The 19,273-nt window shown below is 27.4% G+C and overlaps 1 protein-coding gene across 1 annotated transcript in view; it reads right to left on the bottom strand.

Annotated features, from left to right (window-relative positions):
* Window positions 1-4,213: 4,213 nt before the first annotated feature.
* The window catches only part of LOC142331798 (SH3 domain-binding glutamic acid-rich protein-like), a 62,159-nt gene continuing 47,099 nt past the window's right edge, over window positions 4,214-19,273 (bottom strand). Inside the window, exon 6 of the mRNA XM_075377916.1 lies at window positions 4,214-11,958. Coding sequence (XP_075234031.1) covers window positions 11,872-11,958 — 87 coding nt within the window. The 3' untranslated portion in view covers window positions 4,214-11,871. The remainder of the gene's footprint in view (window positions 11,959-19,273) is intronic.

Below are 19,273 nucleotides of genomic sequence, written 5' to 3' on the forward strand. Positions count from 1 at the left end.
TGATTGCAGCATTGCAATCTCCCCAAAATTATTTTAATGTATGAAGAAGGTTGTCCCAAAATTAATTCACAGTTCATCAGGATTCAAACAAAATTTATCTGAACACCAATTTAACTGATGTATTTTCCTCCCTCCATGTATAATGCATGCTCACTAAGGTTTGGCACCTTTTGGATTCCTGTCAGGTCATGATTTTTGTTGAAGTGATGAATTTCCTAGATCACGACAGCCGATAACAATTTAAAACTGTGAAATCAAATACCTCAGGATGGTTCTTTCAATTTTGGAAAGAGATCGAAGACTGACAGATTCAAATCAGGGCTGTATGGTGGATGAAGTGTTTTTCGAGCAAACTTGATGATGAAAAAACTCGCAATATATGGGTGGGTAGGTATTGTCATATAAAACTCACACACCACTGACAAATTTTTCTGGACAGTTTTCAAATTTTCAGTCTCAAAAGCTTCCAAATGAAGTTTCTGTAGCAACTATCAGTCACATTAACACTGCTTGGTGATATGTCCACAGTGATGATACCCTCTTTATCTTACACGAAAATCATCATTTGCTTCACTTTTCATTGCATGTAACAATTTTTCTAGTCTTGGATAGTGTTAACCCTTCCGAAACATTGCTTCATGACTTCAGTTCGGGTTCAAAATCATGTATCCATGTTTCACTGATAGAGATTATTTTATTCAAGAACAACTCACCTTCCTTTTCATAATGTGTAAGTAGTTCTCATGCAATTTCAAAATGCATCCCTTTTTGCTAGTCGGTGTAGTAACCATTGTGTTGTGACTTTTTTTATAAAAATGTTTTGTAAAAATACGGTGTACTATAATTTTTGGTAATCTGGTAACATTTTTGATTTCTCACACTGTCATACAACGGTCTTTGTCAATCACAGTAGCAACAATAATGCCTATTTGTCTATAGAAGTAGATGGTCAGTCAGAGTTCATCTCATCTGCTGTGCTCCTTCTGCCCTCCCTAAATTTTTTTCGCCATCGTATGGAGTTGCGATCTACAGTATTATCATCATGTACTTCCTGAAATGACAGATAAGTTATCGGCATTTTGCATCAATAATAACACTGATAAATAAAAAAAAATTTACACTTAGTTTTAAATAAATTATGCTTCAAAAAAACTAAGGGAAAATATAATTAAAATCTGGAAAATTTATAATTTTGCATGGTCATATCTGTGTTAGAATTATTTTGCTGATGTTTTCTTTTATAAATAGCCTCAGGCACATCCCAAATTAATGTCCAACAGTAATCGGCTAGCATGTTAGTTTTCCATTTCCCTTTATAGCAGCTTTCCATCACAGAAATGTTCGCCGTGTTTGTCACTTACGTCTCTGAGGTTGTCCAGGAAAAAATTCAGACGTGAGTGGAAGAAATGTATTTTCAAAGACATGTTACATCCCAAAGTTCTGTATGAAGTAAGAGGTTGATCAGCAATATTGTGGTAATTGTCAAATTTTTATTTGCCGAGAAAAGTTTTGCAAATGTTTTTAAATGAAGCTCAAGCTGCTTTTTCTACACTATATAATATTGAGTTAAATACATCATCTTTGACCAACTCTCTTATTTGAGGACCAACAATACTCCTTCTTTAATTTTTCCACTTATATTCGGAAATTTCTGCCTGTTGTACAAAAATCCGGACTATCCTTCTTCAATGCTTTTACAAAATGTTTCATTAGTCCTAGCTTGATATGGAGAGGGGGTAAAAATATATTTTTGGGTTCAACTAAGGGCTCATGAATAATATTTTTCCCATTTGGAGTTAGGTTGTCTCATTTCTTTCACTCTTTGGTAACATTATGCTGATCCTTAGCTTGGCTGTCCCATTTGCAAAGAAACCATATGTACTTAGTATAGCCTAACTGCATGTCTAACAAAATAGCTATAATTTTCAAATCACCACATATAATCCAGCTATGGTTTTTTATAATTTACTTTTTCAAGACGCCTTTCATCACATCATACTTCTCTTTCAAATTAATACCATAAGCGATTGGTATCAAAGGATATTGTTACCGTTGTGTAGTAGAACCACTTTTAAACTATGCTTCAGTGAATCTATGAAAAGGTGCCAGTCCTCAGGTTTGTGAACTTGTCTTAGTGCAATATAAGCTCATCAATATTTGTGCAATAAACCAAATTATTTTCATCAATAAGTATTAAGAAAGTTCTTTTTATCAGCTTCGAAAGCCCAAAATTTTTGTATTTTTTAAAAATCTTGATCCTAACAGTTCAGCTTTATTTTTTGATAAATTTAAATTCCTAACCAAGTCTTTTAATTCACCTTGTGACATAAGATGTGGCTTATTGGATGATAATTCAAAATCAAAATCATTGTTGTCTTCTTCATAGTGCCTGATTCTTCATTGCTGCTTCCGAAACACACATTCACAGATGGCTCAGGAACAGGAATAATTTCACTGTGAGGTACAGGCCTGATTGCAGATTGTATGAAGGATATTTTACAGTATGTTTAGATAGAAATTCCAGACACACTTGTTAAACAAAAGTAACAATCGGTTACATGATCCTTTGGTTCATGCCAAACCATAGGTACACTGAATGGCAAAGCCTTCTATGTACCTTTCAGCCATCCTCTTAAATATAAAGAACAATTAGCGCATACTATACGAGGAGCTCACATCTTATCCTGATCACCAGTTTTACACTGAAAGTACATATGATATGCTTTTTTAATTAAAGATGTTATGTTTTTTCTATTTGATTTTACTGTAAACTCACCAAGTATATAACAAAAGGCATCCACATCATTTACACAATTTTAAGGCATTATGACACTGCACTGTTAACAAATCTAAGACAGCAATAAAACTGAACAAAATTAATTCATTCCTAAATCCAGTGCTTAATACAAGCAACACAGCTGTTTTCAGATAGATGTTTTGACCTGCACAGATACGATTAATCTTGTCCATGAAGGCTCACTCTTCAGTATTAGATATGATCGTCACTATAAGTGACTAAGATATAATTTAATTCTTTGTCTAGTATTGTTTACTTATAGCTAACAAATTATGTTAACAAAGTTAAACAATAAAAAATGAGCTAACAAAGTACAATATCAGAGCTTAAAATGCTAACTATATGTTGAAAAATGAAAAAAATTATTTAATTAAAATTTAAACATTTTACAAAAATGGTGGGTGATAAAGATACTGAGTTCATATTTCTTTTCAGCATCAAAAAAACAGATTAAGATCATTTATTGCATGTTAGAAAACAAAAATTATGTTTATTTATGTAATCTTAGTTTTGATTTTGATGTAGGTGTATTGCTTGAAATTTGGTAGGCGATCTGTGTTCTTTTCTGTCTTGCCTTCAGACTGCACTGACAGCCAATTTATATTGTCTGCTTTGTGACACTTAACAAAGCAATAGTGAGGCAACGCTTCATGAACCTGAAGTGTGTTACAGACAACTTGCAGTTTCAATTGGATCAGGACTACTATCTACGTTTCACAATTAAGAGCCTGGGCTCAGCCTTGATAGTGGCAAAGGTAACCTCAAGATGAGAAGGAAAGTAGGCATCCCCCACATGTAATTTCAATTGCATTACTAAAATAGATATCTTGAGATTATGAAATTTAATTTAGAAGCCATGACTTTGATATAATATAAGAAACGCACAGAATACAAAACATGACAGACATAAGCTGAATTTGAAGTATTCTAGATACCAAATAAACTTAAGTGTTTTATCATCCAACTTATTATTAACACATTAATGCCTTTTCCTGGGTTTTCAGTGAATAATTTTATGAGAACATACCTTATAAGCCTTAGCGATAACCTGAAGTATGACCCTGACATGCTTGTTTACTGAAGCTTAAAATATTCTTACTTTTCATCAACCATTGAAATAAGCAGATGACTGTATTTCTAGTGTCTTTTAGGAACACAACAGAAAAAATGAAAAGAAAAAACTGGCATGTGAAATATAATTTAATAATAATTAAAAATGAATAATATAATAAAAATATTTTTTATAATAAAATAATACGTGCCAAAATCCCATGCAGCAACAAAAAAAAAAATTAAAAAAGAAAAAAAAATTATAGTATAAATATTAGATAATATATAAATAAATATATATATATAATTTTATTTTTAGCACAGATTTAACATAAAATAGGTTGCACAAAAAAAATTCTTTACAGATAACAAATAATAATAGTTTTTATTGAATATATTATTAATATTATGCACATATTGGCCAATAAATACATCTGAGTATGTTTAACATGAAAATAGCAAATATGAAGCATCATAAATATGATAAATTAGGGGAAAATTTACAAGTTATAATTTTTTAAAAGATACTAAAAGATACAATGTCAATAAGGATCTCGAAAACACAAAAAAGAAACTATGTCAGTACATTGATTTATAATGAATATACCTGGGTCTGGATTCTCTAGATGAAATAAATAATTAATCAGAACACAATGATAATACTGTAAAAAATAATGTGGTTTGCTTAGCATAGAGGTAACTGAAATTGCTCAGCCAAACCTTCTACCTTTTTTAATTTTTTTTCTGATGTATTTGATTCACATGATACCTTTATTACTTCTGTTATCATAATTGCAAACTTAAAAAAAATAATTTTTTTTCTCTGTATCTTCTACCTTTTTTCATATCTCTGATAGTTAATGTAATAAAAAAGTTAGGTACAAAGCAGGTACTTCTTTATTAGAAAAACATCTATATGTAAAATATAGAAACGTGAATGTCAGTAATGATGTTTGTAGAGTACAATTACAATTATCTCTGTTAGTACAATTACTCACATTCCGATGTACTTAAAGTTCTATAGATGAAACTAGATGAATGCAAAGAATTCAAGAAACAATTAAGATGATGTTAGCTTATATAAAAATTAGATTTGATTAAACAGAACGAAATAAAATAAAAGATAGAACAAGATGGAATTTAAAAATTGAAAACTTCAAAATAGAAAGGATACAGATGAAATTTAAGAAAAACTTTATGTAAAACATCTACATATAAAAGAAATAATTTTCACAAAAATAAATTACTTAAAAAACTGTGAATCAAAGATGTGAATATTTTCAATTTTAAGTGTCTCAGCAAATGATATATTGTAGAAAAAAATATTTTCTATTAATTTTACATGACATTCTAATAGTAAACAAACATTTCATTTCAACTGTTTTGCGTTAAATATACTCAAGTGTAATTATATAAAAATTTAATATATTATCACAATAAATGATCTTGTTAAAGAATTATCATGATAAATTCTAAATAATCTTCATAATAAAAATATAAACTTTAAAACTCAAGTCCCAAACGTAATATAAATTTTTATTATCAGACTAACAAATATAAAATTAATTATAATGCAATACAGTATTATAATTTATGGATATAATTGTTTAATATATATTCTAATAAAAATAAAATATCTCTGTAATAAATATAACAACTGAAGCTAATAATACAATAAAATATAGAAATTTTGTAATATTCATATAATAATAAATTGATATAACTATAATATATAATATTTTAAAGCAATTATAATAATACAAATATATATTAAATGATATTTGGCTACAGTAAATGTTACATAGTAATATAACATGATTTAAATAAAAATAAAACTAAAAGTAATAAAACAATTTGAGCAATCTTTTTTTAAAATTTAATCACACAGTACTGAATTAAATTATAATAAAACAAGAAATAGATAAAATAACTTTGGTATCACAACCCTAATTAAACAACCTGTTTCATTCTAAAAAAAAATGTTTTTAAATGGTTTAGCAGTATAAAAATTAAGTATTAGTATAGAAAATAGATAATACAATGGAAAATTTTATTTTTATTAAAAAGTTATTTTTTTTAAAATTATAATTTCATTCTACAGTCGCATCAAATGCTTTACTGATATTTTAACTTAAAATACTTTTATGTAATTCCATAAATGAATACTCTTGGATTTGAAAATTTTGAAATAACGTTACTTCAATATAATAAAAAATCTTAGTATGTATATCTAACATTTTGAAAGTACCAAATTTATTTATTTGTTTTTTTTTTTTATATAAATTTTTTTTTAATAATCTTATTACAATAAAATTAATAGTTTTGAAAAATTGCTTCCATAATCATAAAAAAAACCCTATCAATTTTACCTTAAAAGTAATAAATTTTAGAGCATAAATAAAATAGTGATACACAATTCAATTTAACAGTTTTCACACAAGATGATGTTTGTTACAAGTAAAATGAAATTATATTATCAAAAATTATATTTAATAATAAAGTTAAAACTTTTATTAGGTGACAAATGATAATGCTATAAAAGTAAAAAAAAAAGCTGTACATTTTAGTTATAGAAAACTAATTATCAACTATAAACTTAAAGCTGAATATCGTTATTTGTTGAAGCTAAAACCATAATGTAACTTTTAGCAGCATCAATATCAAACCTAAATAGATGAAATAGATTACTCTCTTAACAAATTTTGTTAAGTTACAAGGGTTACAAAGGACCATTTATTTTTTACGTAATTTCATTACGTGATTACAGTTAAAAATTTTGTAATATAGTTCTGCTATTAATTTATTTGTATTTCTGAATAATAAAATGCCATTAAAAAAATTTTAAGATGAAGTATAATTTTTTATAAATTAATGATATAATGCACTTTAAACATTGATTACTAAATATGAATTATTACCAGTAAGTAATAATAAAACTTACTTTAATTTTGAATTAACCAATTGGAATATAACAATTAATTTTTTATGAAAAACAAAATTGATCTACAAAATTTATTGCTAATAAAAATATAATACTGTACATACAACATTATTTTATTTCTATAAATGTATACTAATACGTATGATTACCACATTTAAAAATTTAAATATCTAACCAGGAAAAAGTTTACAAAACTACAATCATTAAACATACAAATATATATATTAGCAATTATAGTATACACTAAAGCAAGTCTTTTATATTAATCAGTTCTGAAAATTTAATATGCCAATTAATTTTTTTTTTTTAAATAGACAAAACTGCAAATTATTATTTGTGTAATTAATAAGGTAATAAAATCATAAGCAATGTGAAATAAATATTATTCAAGTTAGTTTTTAGTGAGAGAAATAAAAATGAGGATTTTAGTAAATCATTAATTAATTTAGAAAAATAAGTTATAGAAATGATTTAGTTCCAAACATAGAAATTTCATCTTTCACAGACATATTACAGATAGAGAATTCACTGTATTATTTTTAATTTATTAACTGAATAGGACTGCAAGTATATACAAGATTTTTTTTAAAAATATTATGTTATACAGAACAGAAGGAAAGGTAATACAATAAAACGGGTGAAAATTAAAAACAGAAAAAAGATATTAAAAGAAGTATAAGACATAGAGTAAAAAAGTTATGAAGGACCTGCATAAATGCAGACTTAACTACTTTTCATATAACATTCCTCACCTTCATAAGTATAATTACTATCATTACTTAATGTTAATCAGTTTTAACACTAAGTATATAAACTGTTAACACCAAGTATTTTTTTAAACATAATTTACAAGATTACCGTATGGCAAGAAGAAACTTTGTCAAAAGGCAAACAATTAAAATTTATTTGAAATTCAAATAAATAAAAGAAAATCTATTAAAATTTATTCATAATTATCTAATAAACAACAAAATGCAACCTTTTCATCATAGTTTAAATCAAATCTTTTTTCAAAATTATAAGATTTCATGAAATAAATCTTTTTTAAATTTACTTAAACCACGCAGTCCTATCAACAACCAATTATTAACTATTAATAAACTATCAATTACATAAAAAAAAAGATTTATTTGAAACTGTTACAAATAAACCAACATTTAAAGCCAAATATCAATTTATACTGTTTACAATATATAATATATAAAAATTAACTAACTAATTTGTTCCATACATTTTTTTCTATCTAAATACATCATTATTACTTTTTTTTATTATTAGTAAAAAAAATCATAGAAAAATTATTTAATAAAATAAATAAGCAATATTAAAAATAATTAGGTATACAACTACACCATTAGTTATAGTAAACCATTATATTAAGCCGTTGTAATGAACACATACAAATCCACTACGGTTATAAAAAAACATATGTATATATATATATTAATAAAAAAGTTTAAATTAATCCAAAATGGTATGTATTTTGAAATAATTTAATACTGTATCAAACTAGCATGTACTAAATATAATTATATAACATATATGATAAAATGAAATAAAATGTTAATCACAATGTTTATAAAAAGTTATCTTGTAATTTTACCCTCCAATCATTGTTCACATAACCTATTGATCATGTAAATGCACTAAGTTATATTATAAGTAATAAAAAATACATATAACTATGCAAAGACTCTACATACAAACCCCATACTAATGAAATGCTCACAGATTGAAATGAATATATTTCATTATCGTGGAAGTAAAACATGCATTCATTAGAATGTAAATATTGTTTATGAATACTAATAATATTAAGAAATTTACTAAAAACACAAAAAACCATGATTTACTCTAATGTAAAAAAATATATAATATTTTACTGATAGTAATATTACAAATTAAATTGAAGATATAAACAGAGAAGTAATCTTAAATCACGATATACCAACATAATATAATAGAAAATAAGTAATAAATTAAAAAATAATAAAATACTAATATACAATGGTTTAAAAAACATGAAAAACAAAACTAAAAACTCGAGAGTTTTACATATATATTTAATAAACATACATTTAAGGTGTGATAAAATACAAAATTTGTAAAAAAATTTTATAGTGATTTATATAAGATATGTTTGTCAATCATATAAATTGTTTTTACATACATCTGATAATGTGAGAATTTTATGGAGTTGCTCAATGACACAAAATAAAAGCAGACTGCAGCCGCTACTCTGTTAGAAAGCAAACATTTTTGATATTATTAGTTAAAAAAGAAACCTTAGTGCATATATAAAAGCATAACTCCAAATTTTCACAAGTTCATGAATGCAGGATTCTAAATAATCAAACATTATGAATTTAATTGAGAAATGGATTGTTTTTCTATTTAAAGCCGACAGAATGATATTAAAACATACATACTCGAAGGAAATACTTGATAAATTTTCCTAAATACTTAAAATTCCCTGTGAACAATATCTCATTTTGTTCTAGTACTTCATTCTCCAAACTCAGATAACTGAAATATCTCTACTATTCCTTAATTTCTATCAAAAACATTTGTTTCTAAACCCTTTTTTGCCAATTACTATATTAAAAAAACAAAAATACAAAAAGTCTTTTCCTCTTAAGCTGAAAAACATCAAACTGTAATCTTTTTTTGTAGTACAGTATACTTCAGAACGAAGAGATTTTAATATCAAGCAATTACAGTGTAATATTGTATTACTTTATCTTACTACAAAAATTATTCAATAAGTAGGATAATTAGACCTACATACAAGTATATTTGACTACAAACACTTAACTTTCACATGTGAATAAAATTTATGTTTTTAATCGGTAGTTTCAGTCAGCCCATTATTACTACACAACATTATATGACAATGCTAGAAGTGGTTTGTACAATAGACTGACTAGTACTACTTAACCCACTTATTGACTGCATTCATAAATATTTGTTGGAGACTTCAATCTTAAAAAATTTCTTAATTAATTGTGATGTTACAAATGCCGAAAAATGATTTTTTTTAAATTTGTTTTATCACTACTGATACTTTTCATACATTCTACTCTTAAGTTTGAAACCATTTTCAATAATACTGAAAACAGTAATATAATGAAAGTATATTTTACATTATTGAAGTAGCTTTTTTATGTTCACCCTTATTTGCTTTAAGAAAACAAGCATTTTCATTTTAAATAAATAATTTCATGTATACAATAAAAGTATATTCTGATATCCAGTGTAAAGCACAATAAATATTCGGGAATATGTAGCCTTCACATAATAGCATTCTATTAGCTTTGTTCAACGACATTTAAAAGTGCACAGTAGTTTTTCTATTCATTGGATGTATGTATGGAGCACTGAGTTTACAGAAAGCTCAGTGAAAATTATCACCAAATATTATATACGCAGTATAACTGGGTAGAAGAGAAAATTACAGACAAAACTACTGTCAATCATCCTAAATTCTTAATAGTCTCAAGTTTTCTTTCAAATAACAAACTTTTCAAAAAATCTTCTTTGCAGTGACATTAAAAAAAATAATTCAGTCTGGAAAACACATGAACATATGAGTACTATTTAAAGAGTTTAATAGATACTATTTTTAAAGGGTTTAAAGCACTTCATGTTCTACTGAAGTCACCTGAATAAAAAATCTTGAAATCTGAATAAAAATAATTAAATTTATTTATAATATAAATAAATTTAATTATAATTTTCTTTTTTATTCACTTATTATTTGTAAAAGATTTCATTACATTTTTGGCTAATGGTTTTTATTTATTTGTTTTATTAATAAATTAAGAACAAGATTAATCATGGTTTTATTTCTGACTCAAACTTTCTGAATTAAATTAGTTATTTTCCTTGTTTAAACTGTATTATAAGATATAGTCTAGTAATCTGTCATCAACAAAGTTCTAACAGTACCTGATTACTTGATAATTTTTACTGTATACACTTTTACATTTTTTTAAAGTACACATATATAACCCCCACACTGAGTCCCAAGTTATCATAGAGATTTTGTAATTAACTTGCATAAAGAAAATCTAGACATGTTTACTACTGTGGTGAGCAATACAAAACTAAAATCTTGACTTTTATGCAAAAAATACATTGCAATCTTTAAAGGAAATTTTATATTTTTTGTTAAGAACCTCAAAAATCACTAAAAAGAAAATTATAAAAAGAATTATTTTTTAAAAACAGTATAATTTATTTCATAAATAATTTAACAATAAATTTCATTAATTTATTTATTGACTATATAAAATAAATGATATAGTTTGTGATTAATTTTTTGTTGTTGTAATTAGTGTATGAAATTATGAAAGAAGAATGCATTTCGTTTATCCTGAACAGCCAAAAGTTTGATTAACAAGCCTTTAGGGTTCCATGTTCATTTCATAAAGTGAAGTTATGAAATGTATTCAAACATTTCTACATTTGCTTCACAGCATTTACACAATTTACAGGTTGCCTCTGCATTCTTAAAATACTAGTATAATTGGGTTTTGCAATTAATAATTATATAAGTAAATAAATCTGATATTTTTTGTGAAAAATAAAAGCTAAGTAATAAAATTTATTTAATATATGTAACATATTACAGAAAAATTTATATAAACTGTATAAAAAATTGACATATATTATTTGTAATTAATAGATGATACATTAATGTCTTAAGAATCGATAAATCTAAATTAGGAGGGGAATTATTGATTTATTAGGAAAAATTTTTTTATTAATGGGGAAAAAACCTTCTTTGGTTTAGAATCAAATAACAGTATCAGATGAAAGAAAATGATGGAGAAGGCAGTGTGTTTTTTTATATGTAATTGTATGTATATGAGTGTATTGATTATATTATGTACATATGAATCTATAATATGATTTAAAATTTATTACAATATTTGAAAAAAAAAAAGCCAAATAATAATATGAATGATTGTATGTGTTTAATGTAATAATTTTCAGAGATTATAAAAAAAAGAAAATAATCATGCGAGTAAATAAATAAATGAAACATAAATGTATAAAGATAATTATATATTAATAATAATTATTCTTCCCCAGCTGGCTCATCATTGTCTTTATTTTTGTCTTCAATATCTTCATCCATCTTCTCATCTTTCACTGGGCTTCCGTGCTGTAACAGAATAAATAATAATTGCTCTTAATTAATTATCAAATTTTATAATATATTTTTAATTAGTTAAACCTTACTTACAAGGAAACTTCATTAATATATATATATCTCCCTTTGTGAACCATGAGACCTTGCTGATGGTGTGGTGAGGGGACTTGAGTGCTCAGTGATACAGAATAGCTGCACCGAAGGTGCAACCATATCGGAGGGTTGAGAGCCAGACTAAGGAATGATTCCTGAAAGAGGGCAGCAGCTCTTTCAGTAGTTGTTACGGGTGTAGGTCAAGACAACTTAAACGGCCATATCAACATCTCTCAATCTTCCGAGTACTGCGCAACTGAAACCAATGGAAAACTACAGCTGCTTTTTTCCAAGAAAATGCAGCTCTCTGCATTTTCATATAACAAACATGGAGGCGCCTTCCTTGGTAAAATATTCCAGAGGTAAACTAGTTCCCTGTTCAGATCTCCAAGTAGGGACTGCTAAGGAAGGGGTCACCAGAAAATTAAAAAGTAACATTCTACAAGTTGGAGCATGGAATGTGAGAAGTTGAAAAAAGGTTGGTTGGTTAGAAAATTTAAAGAGAGAAATGGGTAGGATAAATGTAGATGGAATTAACGAGGTTCAGTGGGAAGAGGAAAATGACTTTTGGTCAAGTGATTTTAGAATAATTAACTCAGCTTCAAATAATGGGCAGGCAGGAGTAGGTTTTCATAATTAACAAGAAGATAGGGAAGAGAGTAAAGTATTTTAAAATGCACAGCAACAGAATCATTGTAATAAGGATAAAATCAAAACCTAGACCGACAATTGTTAATGTCTATATGCCTACAAGCACCCATGATGATGAGGTAGTGCGTATATGAAGAAATTGACAAGCAATTAAACACATAAATGGGGATGAAAATTTAATAGTAGTTTGAGATTGGAATGCAAGCATTGGAAAAGGTAAGGAAGGAAATATAGTGGATGAATAAGGGCTGGGCAGAAGGAATGAAAGAGGGGACCGACTTATAAGAGTTTTGCACGAAGTATAATTTAGTAATTGTCAACACCCAGTTTAAAAATCATAATAGAAGAATATACACATGGAAAAAGCCAGGTGATACTGCAAGGTATCAGATAGATAGTTAGTTAGGTATTAGATAGATAGATAGTTCATGGTTAGGCAAAGATTTAGAAATCAACTTGTCAACTCCAAAGCTTACCCTGTAGCAGACATTGATAGTGATCACAACTTAGTGATAATGAAATGTAGACTGGGGTTTAAAATCCTGAAGAAAAGGTTTCAGATGAATCAGTGGAATTTAGAGAAGCTTGAGGAAGAGGAGGTAAAGATTTTTGAGGAGGATATCGCAAGAAGTCTGAGATAAAAAGATAAGGTAGAAAATGTAGAAGAATGGGAAAATGTTAAAAAGGAAATTCTTACATCAGCAGAAGCAAACTTAGGCGGAACAAAGAGAACTGGTAGAAAACCTTGGATTTCAGAGGATATATTACAGCTGATGGATGAACGTAGAAAATATAAGAATGCTTACTAGTGATGAAGAAAGTAAAAGGAACTATCGATAATTAAGAAATACTATAAACAGGAAGTGCAAACTAGCAAAAGAAGAGTAGATTAAAGAGAAAAGTGTTCAGAAGTGGAAAGAGAAATGATCTTTGGTAAAGTAGATGGAGCGTACAGGAAAGTTAAGGAAAATTTTGGGGTACATAAATTAAAATCTAATAATGTGTTAAACAAAAAGATGGTACACAGATTTTTAGTATGAAAGGAAAAGTCAACAGGTGGGTAGAATATATTGAAGAGTGATACAGAGGAAATGAATTAGAAAATGGTGTTATACAGGAAGAAGAGTAAGTCGAAGAGGATGAAAGAGGAGAAACAACCGAGATCGTTATTTAAGAGAACATTAAAAGATCTGAATGGCAGAAAGACTCCTGGAATAGATGGAATACCTGCAGAATTACTGCGTAATGCAGGTGAGGAAGTGATCGATAGATTATACAAACTGGTATGTAATATTTACGAAAAAGGGGAAGTTCCATCAGACTTCAAAAAGTGTTATAGTCATGATACCATAGAAAGCAGATGAAAATAAATGTGAAGAATACAGAACAATTACCTTAACTAGTCGTGCATCAAAAATCTTAACTAGAATTCTGTACAGAAGAATTGAGAGGAGAGGGGAAGAGAAGACCAATTTGGTTTCAGGAAAGGTATAGGGACAAGAGAAGCAATTTTAGCACTCAGATTAATAATAGAAGGAAGATTAAAGAAAAACAAACCAACATACTTGGCATTTAAGACCTAGAAAAAGCATTCGACAATGTAGACTGGAATAAAATGTTCAGTGTTTTAAAAAAATAAGGATTCAAACACAGAGATAGAAGAACAATTGCTAACATTTACAAGAACCAAACGGCAACAGTAATAATTGAAAAAAATAAGAAAGAAACCGTAATAAGAAAGGGTAAATAGTAATTCTAGCTCAGAGTAAAAAAGATTTAGAAGAAACAATGAATGGCATGGAAAAAGTCCTACTCAAAAACTACCGCATGAATATAAACAAGAACAAAACGAAAGTAATGAAATATAGTGGAAATAACAAAGATGGACCACTGAATGTAAAAATAGGAAGAGAAAAGATTATGGAGATAAAAGAATTTTGTTGTTTGGGAAGTAGAATTACTAAAGATGGACGAAGCAGGAGTGACATAAAATGGCGAATAGCACAGGCGATACGAGCTTTCAGTCAGAAATATAATTTGTTTACATCAAAAATTAATTTAAATGTCAGGAAATGATTTTTGAAAGTATATGTTTGGAGTGTAGCTTTATATAGAAGTGAAACTTGGATGATCAGGGAATCACCTGAGAAGAAAAGATTAGAAGCTTTTGAAATGTGGTGCTATAGGAGAATGTTAATAATGAAGTGGTTGGATAAAGTAGCAAATGAAGAGGTGATGCGGCAAACCGATGAAGAAAGAAGCATTTGGAAAAATATAGTTAAAAGAAGAGACAGACTTATAGGCCACATATTAAGGCATCCTGGAATAGTCGCTTTAATATTAGAGGGTCAGATAGAACGAAAAAAAAATAGTGTAGGCAGGCCACGTTTGGAATATGTAAAACAAATTGTTAGGGATGTAGGATGTAGAGGGTATACTGAAATGAAACGACTAGCACTAGATAGGGAATCTTGGAGAGCTGCATCAAACCAGTCAAATGACTGAAGACAAAAAAAAAATTCAATGTGCTCTGCGTTAAGTACATCTTCAATGTTCGGGTACTCTGTAGTTTTCAAATGATTCAATAAGTTTTTTAAAGTTTTGGTCCAGTAAGATTTTCAATGTCAGAATTGAGGTTAGTTTATGGAGGTTTAATACTGGCTTTCATTGTATAATTTCACACTATTGTAAAAGTATCCTGCTTTATAGCCATACGAATTAATAAAACTGCAACCAAACACTAATATTTTAGAATGCTCATCAGTGTCTGTAACTTGACAATAAGTATCATAACATCTGTTTTCAGTACTGAATTTTAAAGTTCTGAATGTTCACCTGACCAAGCAGTTAGTAGACATACTGCAGTAGTATCTGGGAGAAGGAAGGAATATCAATTTTACGTTTTCTATGCTAACGTTAGGGAGGATTTGGCATTGCACAATAATATGATTTTCCTATTTTGCCTTCCAAATTTTCTTTCAAACTTAACAACCAGTCCATCATTATCTCCCTAGTCATCCAAGGTTGTTTATTTTGAATGCCCTTCAATTTTTAATGAATTTATGTTCATGCCCTTAAAAAATTATGATTTTTCAGCTTTGCTGATTATTAATGGGTTTTCAAATTCAGTTGACATATTCACAATATCAGTCTTTCTTTTGATATCTTCCCTCCTATACATTTCTCCTCTTTCAAACACAGTTTTACTGGGCAAAGCCTGGAAAAAAAGACCAGACTCAACACAATTAAAAATGTTTCTTTCATTATAACTCATGCACATTTCATTTAACTTTTCCTTCCACTCGGACACCAAATTTTCATCTGCAGCCCCAGCTTCACCACAAAATTTTTAAATGAAACATTATGTCTAATTCAGAATTTATCTAACTAACCCCTTGACGCCTTAAAGTCACTGTAACAGAGTTCTTTAACAATTTCTAGAGCTTTATATGTATTAAAGTTCAAGAGACCAGAATGTTGTAAGCACAAGCCCTGCAAACCACTCCTAAGTCAACAACTACGCCTGGCATTTTAGGAAATGCATGCTTACTTAACTGATTATCATTTTCAATTCATGACTAGGATAGCAAATTTGTCTTTCAAGATATTGCTTATCAAAGTTTTCCCAACATCAAAATGTTTTGCCATATCAAGCACACTGAATTTTTATCTTTCGTAGACATTTATAACTGCTACCTTTTCTTTTAATGACAAGCATTTACGTTTTTGAGACATTTTAAGTTGTGGAAACGATGATTGTAATGATTTTTAAAAAATTCACAAAATTGAACGTAAACTTTTGTAGATAAAATGTTCTACAACAAAAAATACAGTATTATACTGTAACAAAAATATTACATGTGTTCAATGTACATTATATTCATGCAGAGCAACTGATGACCAATCACACTGGATAATGATTGAAATCATAACATCAGTGTCTACATAGAAAGTGATGAATTCACAACAGATAAACAAATTAGTCATCCTGAGTATAAAATAAAACAAGGAAAATTACAATTTTTGTCTGCTGGCTGTTTTCCAGAACTGATTGAACAATTTTTATAGGTAAATTCATTGCCCACGTCAGTTATTTAGAAAGTCTGTTATTGAAAAATATTTTATCCATTAATACCACTATAAAATTGCCGGGGAATCTAAGTGTCTGAGGAATCTGTTATTGAGAAATATCTGTTAAGGAAAGTTTCACTGTATGTGCTTTTAAATTGATAATTCTGTAAAAATGTAATTCAACAGAGGTGTTGAGTTATGAGATATGTTAAGTTCATGAGATATGAGGTCTGTAGTGAAGTTTAAATTTATGTAATGTAACTTAGCTGATATAATAGCCAATTTTAATTTTACATTTTAATGTTGAGATATGATAAAGAAATCTATACAAACCATACTTTAATAGAGTAAATAGTCGTAATGAACAAAACAGAGAGATTCTAATGTAAAGTTTATAGAAATTTTATTTTGTTATTTAACTTTAAAAAGAGCAGATAGATGACTTTTGTATCAAAAGGGGCAAACATTTAACAAGCCATCGGTCTATTTGTAATCATTGGATTATAATAATAGTAATAGTATTATTATTAGCAGCAATAGTGATAATATAAAATAACAAACCCTTTAATAATAAAAATAAATTTTGAAATGGGATTACATTCAACAGTACTAACTTCTCTTTTAATTATTACTTACCACTCTTTTATTTACCTTAATTTTTTATAGACATAATTAAGAAAGTAACACTGAGTGGGAATATTGAATAGAATATTTCCAGAGTATGAAATATTCTAAGCTCAATATGGATCTGAACCGGGAATAAAAGACAATATGCTAACACTTCTCCACTAAGGCCTAATATATACAAAAAAGTCTTACAATATAAGTAAAATGACCAGAAATTTCAGCTGAAATATTCCAATTATTACATATGGTTAATATGGTTATATATTCTATTTTATTCCTTATCTTCAATATTATGATGTTTTGTTGTCCACACTGGTAACTCAAGCTTGAGAAATTTAATTTCTGTTTAAAAAGAAATTCACTGATTCACTAACTTGTATATACTTTACAAACAACTGAAATAGATTACAAATAACAGAAATATAACAAAATTCACATTAACAATCTTCATATATAAATCTAAGTTAATAAAAAAAAAAAAAACAAACAAAACAAAACCTTATAGGTTAGATAAACTATAGCATCAATAAATTTGTTTTTAATAAGAGTCAAATGAATCAATACTGTTAACAATATTGCATGCACACTAATTTTAAATCAATTTAGACTTAAAAAATCAAAAATATGTATGTTTATTTAATTAATATTATTAATTACTTTTAAGATAAAACAGTACTTTATTTTCATCTCAAACATACAATTATTAAACGAACGGCTTTCAAATTAGGAACTTTTTCTTCCAAATCCCTTTCAAAATCAGAATCGTCTTTCATGAAGTATCAAGTAGCATAATAATGGAATGCCAACTGTCAATGCACAGAATAAGGGCTTGATAATTAGGTCTTTTAGGCCTTGAAGAAATATTTATTGAATTTGAAAGATAATTTAATACTTAACATTATCACATTTCATCTAGTCAGCCAATGAACAGAAAATGTCTACCCATGTTTGCAGTATACGTGAACATTAATATAAAACTATATAATCATCTAAAAAATTAAAGTGAAGTGATAAAACTTTTAATTAAACATTCATAAATTTCCTGAATTTATGATCAAGTTAACTATTTTTCATAAATATTTCATCTACATACCGGTTCCACATAAGCAATAATCAAGATATATTTACCAACTAAAGTTATTATTATTATTATTAGAAATTAAAAAAAGAGATCAATTTACCCAATACTGAATACACAATAGCCACAAACTTAATAATTTACAATGGAAGATTTTGTCATCTGAAATGAGTATTTAGTACTGTTAGGAAGGGGAAGATTAATAAATTTACAAAATTTCTGATTTTGGCACTAACTTGTTAATACTCTGAAAGCTAACATTTGAAAAAAAAATACTTGATTAAAATTAATATGTTTAATTATACATAAATATTAAGGAATTAATTTATTAAAGTACAAAAAATCTGAAATAAAAGCATTACTAAAAGTTAATTAATATCATAAATTCATTAAAACAAAGGACTATCATAAATTATATAAAAAAACAATACACTTATCAGTAAAAATTAAAAAAAAGACATGCAATAGTTAAAATAACCTCATCCTGTAGCTAAATTATTAAACACAACCATATTTCTTACAGAATGACTAGACTATATATAAACAAACTTGTAAAAATCCTTGAATGCATGTACTAGGATAGATTTGGGATGCTTACAGTGATTCTCCTTCCAACTAGTAGATAAGGTAATATTATAACCAACACATTTCTGCTACCACTTGCACTTACAGACACTGACATATATATATAATTATATTTCATAAAAACTTACTGAAGATACTATTTATTATTTCACAAAAATAACTGCAGCTTAATTAATGATTTACTGAAAATCAACCATCACAATAGGTAGAATAATAAAAACA

The sequence above is a fragment of the Lycorma delicatula genome, chromosome 10 (genome assembly GCF_047948215.1).
Source record: "Lycorma delicatula isolate Av1 chromosome 10, ASM4794821v1, whole genome shotgun sequence".
NCBI classification, from domain to species: domain Eukaryota; kingdom Metazoa; phylum Arthropoda; class Insecta; order Hemiptera; family Fulgoridae; genus Lycorma; species Lycorma delicatula.